The following is a 5,507-nucleotide window of genomic DNA, read 5'->3' as shown; positions in this document are numbered from 1 at the left end:
GCTATAGTCGCATCGAGGGTGTTACAAGTTGGTATCAGAGCCTTCGCCGACCTTAGGAGCCCCATTGCTTGATCGTTTTTAGCGGCCGAGTTGTGTCTAGAAAAATGTTTTGAGTCTTTAGGAATTATATATCGGAGAGTTTAGGAATTCTTTTTTCTTCCCAGTCTCCTCATCGCTCTGGTATGGCATCCTGACGTAGAGTTTTGACTCTTCTCTTCTCAAATTTCACTAAAAAAATTTAGGATCACGTGGGTATCTTGGAATCGTTCCGATGGTTTTATGATGAGAACATTGACTTGGTGCCTCCTGTCAGAGGTTTAGTGGAAGTGTCCCGGAGAGTTGAGCTCTGAGGTGTTGTCATCATAATTTTATCGTTGCAGTTCTGGAATACCTGAGTTTAGTACGCCGACATCGAAAATCTCTTTTATGCAGTTCGTTGGTGAGATAACCTCGACGCCACCCAGTACTGGGGCGGGAGTTCGGGAGTATCGTCATAACTTGTATAACGGATGATTTTCGAAGGTTGAGGTAGATGGTTTCCGAAGGTTTCTTGGTTATGTGTTGAAGGATGGATACAGCTGGATGTAGGAATTGCTAGATTGGGTGAGATATTATGCTTCCCCTGTATCCCCAACACCTGATTGCATAACCGGAAAGGTTCGGAAGTTTCATAGGTGGGAATTCTAGTAGCTCTAGTTCTTCTTACACGGATATTGGTTTGAGATTGGGATTCCTTACCGATTATTCGTTTTTGATCCATACCTTGTTGATTTATTTCTCTACCTTAATTCTACGTGGCTTCTCAATTTATGGATATGTGACTATTTCAAGAGGAATGCATTCGTTCATTTTGTTCAGATGTGAAGACTATATGTTGCAATTTTCATTCCGTTGGATTCAGCTAGGAATCATGCGTTTCTCTAGTCCCGTGTTTTCAGATTGCTAGGAATAAAAGAGGCCCTAAGTATGCATTGCAAGGGAGCGTAAATCGTCAGGTACAAAAAGAAAAACTAAGACTAGTGATCAAACACTCGAATGATTGTCCCTTGAGGGCAATCAGTTAACAGTACTACTACAACTGTACAAGGCCGAGAGCAACCGGCATACCCGTCACCGGAGCAGAGGACTGTACACATTCAGAAAATCGATTGGTCGGACGGATCATTTTCATCGTAATAAATGCGCGTGTCCCTGTGCTTTGCTCTCGCAGCATCAATTATTTTCCAAGCCCAGCGACGTCTCTGAAGCGACCTGCCTGCTATGAGCCCCCGCAGGCGCAGGGACCGCCACCTTAAAGAGACCCGGATCTGAATTTCCAGCAGGGAGGGAATTCGCTCACCTTTTCTGTGACGACTTGGCTCGAATTTTTCTCCAAACCATTTCATACACCGGAGGCCATGATTCCGGAAGCCCACGTAGCTGAAAGCCGAAAGCTAATCGCACGCAGCGGCAGTGTGGGGCAGGCGTCATCATCAATCAGTTCCATCGCTGCTTACCATGTGGCCGTGCTCTTTGCCTTTTCCCCGTGCTCCTCGGCCCTCTGTTTCCTCGCCGATCAACAGCCAAAACCGCAACTGCAACTAGTCCGTATAAAAACCTCCATCAACCTTAGCCATTCCAGCAACAACAGACAGCGCACGCAGTGCACAGCACAGTATACAGCAAAAACACTGTCAAACGTCCCAACGCCCAACTGCTAAACTATGCCGGTACTGTGTTAGCATGAGTGTCTTAGAAAGAATCAAAGAATCAAACAACAGAGCTCAGCTCAAACATTCTTTTTTTTTTTCCTTTCCTTTCAGTAGATGGCACGCCACCGTCTCTCTCCCTCCCATCTGTAAAGCTACTCTCTCTCTCACACACACACACATGTGCTTTATCATTCTGTTGACACTGCTACGTTGGTCCAGCCCGCACTATCAACATCTCAAAATCCAGGGCCACGCTGGTCCTGCATTGGCGCCTGTACCCATTTAGCAGGAGCACTACGTAGCACCAAGCATGATTACCGCACAGTTGAGATACAAAATACTACTGTACATGACATACACGGACAAAACATACAACAAGCCATTATTCCCTCCCTCCCTCCGGCCAGCGCCACAACTCCGCGCACAGCCAAACCCAAAGACGCGGCCTTTGACCCGCTCCCCGCGCCGTCGCCCTCGGCCGTCGCGGCGCCCATGGCCGCGGAGGCTGCCTCGGCCCCGTCGTCCTCCGCCCGCCCGCCCGCCGCGTTCCCGGCCACGCGCCAGGAAATCCAGGCGGCCATCGCCAAGGCCACGGAGCTGCGCGCGCTCCACGCCGCGCTCCTGCAGGGCGGCGGCGCCAATGCCGCCGCCTACGCTGGCGCCGGCGCCGGCGCTGGCCGCAGCCCCGCCGTCATCAGCGTGCCGCCCGCCGCGTCGCCGGCGTTCCCCAGGGCCGCTGCCGTCGCCGAGGACTACCCCGTCTTCACCCCGGTGAGCACGCTCTTGCCTGTTTTGCGCTTATTACTGTTTCTCGGTCTAAGGAGCAGCGGTGTCTGCCAACGGCAGCTCCATTGGTGCTAGATTTGCCACTGTCCGCCATGCTAAAAGAAAGTGCACACTTCTGCATCTGGCTGTCGTGGCGTTAGGTTGCTGCAGGATTTGCTTATTCTTATTGTGGGCGTGTTCTTTGTGCGGGTCGCACTCGCACCATTTTTAAATTCAACTTTCTTTACCGATAGTCCTTGGTTGAAATAAAAGCTGAAAAACAGTGTGCTCAAATATGCTATGTTGATTGGAGTTTGCCAGGTAAAAGCTCAATCTTGATTAACAAGGTGGATGTCAGTCAGGGTTTGCTCACTAAGCTTTTTTCAGTTACCATGGCTAAGTTAGATACAAGCAAGGCTATTTTCTTGTATGCATACGAAAGGCAATGATCTTTTTCACATAAATAGGTGTCTAGAGCCCTGACTGTCTTCTGCCTGGTCTAATTTGCAACATTCCAGAACAGCCATCTTATACAGGTTGGTGAATGAGCTAACTTCTCCGCAGTGGAATGCATTTACTAAATCGTACCGCCAAGCTCTTTGGTTGGCTATAAATGTTTTTCCGGTACAGTTACAAAAAAGGAACCACTAGTAATCTGAACAATCATAACAAACCATTTTAGCATGTACTTGGTTCTAGTATGTCACTATGTCTGCATTCTTTCCCAAATTATGTTGCCCTTTGTTGGTATATACATCACTTTTTTCCTCTCGACACGCATAGAAATGCACATCATTTTGTATTTTAAGAAGAACGCCGAGATGTCAGAATGCTTACAAAACCAAAACAGCCACAAAGCTAACAAAGCAGAACTAACTGCAAAAGAAAGCAAAACAGTAATAACTAAAACAAAGAAGCAAAAGTCACCGAGGGGTTAGAGCTGAACCACATTCATTTTGTTTGCCGAATCATCTTTTAATATTTTTGAACTTTTAATCAACTTCTAATATTGACACTTGTTGCTTCCTTGGTGAAATCTTTCAGGCTTATGGTGAAGAGCCTTTGGGTGGAATGAACTACATTCGCCAAGACAACCGGAGCCTATCTGAGAACTGGAGCGGAATCGGTCTAGACCATGAAGGTGCTGAAGATGAGGTGGCCTTCTCAGATGTCGACAATCACAACACATTCTCTTCGTCCAACAGCGAGCTCCATTTCTCTTCATCAAATGAGCATACGCGGAACAGAATCCCTCGTAGAAACCATCATTCCTTCCTTCATCCTGCTCTCTCTGCTGACAGCTTCCTCAAGTCGGCCAGCAGGAGAACAGATTCAGCAGAATCGAAGGCTACGACCACGTGCAACACTTGCAAGCCTGCCACAATCAGTAGGGCCCCTGAAGCTGATGCCAATGCTCCGAAGAACCTCAGCAGTGTTGTGACACAGTCGAATCACCACCCCTCCATCGGCTCGCGCACAAGGCAAAAAGGGACAAACGTGCTCTCATGGCTGTTACCCAAGTCGAAGAGGAAGACGAAATCGGACATGTCACCGAGCACCGCCGAATGTGAGAACATGTCGCAGCTTCTCAAGGAGTGGGGGGTGTTTTCACTAGAGTCTTTGAAGAAGGAGCTTGCTGAGGCCAATGAGCATAGGGACGCTGCTCTTCAGGAAGTTGGAGAGATGAGATCATCTCTGGGAGAACTAACTAGCAAGCTGCTGAGCCTGGAAGCATATTCCTCAGAACTGAAGAAGGCTCTAAAGAAAGCAACGAGCACCAAAAACAATGCGCAATCTCACTCGAAGAGATCGGCGAGATCAGTGGGTGTTAGCAGGGACGATTCATTGCCCGTCAGTCAGGAGGTAATGGTGGAAGGGTTCTTGCAGATAGTATCAGAAGCCCGCCTCTCCATCAAACAGTTCTGCAAGGTGCTGCTCCAGCAAGTCGAAGACGCCGACAATGGGCTGGCAGACAAGCTGAACCTGCTCCTGCAGCCATATCAGCTGACACTCGCGGACAAGCACTCGAAAGTGATACTGTATCATCTGGAAGCTCTGATGAACCAGGCCATGTACCAGGACTTCGAGAACTGCACGTTCCAGAAGAACGGGTCGCCGAGGTGCCTCGACCCCAAGCAGGACCTCCAGGAGAACTTCGCGTCGTTTGTGGCGCTGCGCAACCTGAGCTGGAACGAGGTCCTGAAGAAGGGCACCAAGTACTACTGCAAGGACTTCAGCCGGTTCTGTGACCAGAAGATGAGCTGCATCGTGTCCACGCTGAGCTGGTCGTGGCCGTGGGCCGAGCAGCTGCTGCAGTGCTTCTTCGTGGCCGCCAAGTGCATCTGGCTGCTCCACCTGCTGGCATTCTCCTTCAGCCCGCCGCTGATGGTGCTGCGGGTCGAGGAGAACCGGGCCTTCGACCCGATGTACATGGAGGAGATCCAGGTGGAGAGGCAGAGGTCGCAGCAGAACCCGTCCCGGGTGAAGATCATGGCCATGCCCGGGTTCTACGTCCAGGACCGGGTGCTGAAATGCAGAGTGATCTGCAGATATAGCTAGACCCTGTGCCTGTAGTATAGCCCTGAGCTGGTATCATGCCTCGTGGTTTTGTTTTGACTGATATATCTTGTTAGTAGCGTGATATGTAGCATTTGCGTGTTGAGTGGATGTTGGTTCACTCGCGTGCGGTTGATACCATCTGTAAGAAATATTTATGCTAATCCTTAACGGGTAGATTGATCGATAGTTTTTGATTCCTCCATGGTTTGATCGAGTTTTTGATGGACAGAAATGCATGCATTTGAACTGCTGATGTTAAACATGGGAATGTTTTAGGAGTTTGTATATTTTGACGGTTGAGTATAGAACACATGAGTTGGCCTTGCCTGCCTTCTCGAGAGAGCCTACCTGGAGACTGAGGTATCTTCGGCTCTAAAGTCGAAATTGGGTCAGGCAGGTCCTGCGATCGCGTCACAGGCCCGCGGCCAAACCGACTGCCGATCCACCTTCTCCCACCAACGGCGGCACGCCACGCCTCCACCAGCCGCCGCG

At 49.7% G+C, this 5,507-nt stretch overlaps 1 protein-coding gene across 2 annotated transcripts; it reads left to right on the top strand.

The window, feature by feature from the left end:
• The first annotated feature begins 2,101 nt into the window (after nucleotides 1-2,101).
• On the top strand, nucleotides 2,102-5,217 carry LOC119331001 (IRK-interacting protein-like). 2 transcript variants are annotated; one of them, XM_037604158.1, is made up of 2 exons: nucleotides 2,102-2,462; nucleotides 3,501-5,217. In XM_037604158.1, exons 1-2 carry the CDS (start codon nucleotides 2,184-2,186, stop codon nucleotides 5,013-5,015), a joined length of 1,794 nt encoding a protein of 597 aa, XP_037460055.1. In that variant the 5' UTR covers nucleotides 2,102-2,183; the 3' UTR covers nucleotides 5,016-5,217. The 2 variants fall into 2 exon arrangements, with proteins under 2 accessions (XP_037460055.1, XP_037460056.1); XM_037604159.1 differs by lacking the exon at nucleotides 2,102-2,462 and adding an exon at nucleotides 2,496-2,992.
• Nucleotides 5,218-5,507: the final 290 nt, after the last annotated feature.

The sequence above is a fragment of the Triticum dicoccoides genome, chromosome 7A, assembly GCF_002162155.2.
Source record: "Triticum dicoccoides isolate Atlit2015 ecotype Zavitan chromosome 7A, WEW_v2.0, whole genome shotgun sequence".
NCBI classification, from domain to species: domain Eukaryota; kingdom Viridiplantae; phylum Streptophyta; class Magnoliopsida; order Poales; family Poaceae; genus Triticum; species Triticum dicoccoides.
Note: the sequence above shows the minus strand (reverse complement) of the source record. Positions and strands in the feature narration are given on the sequence as shown.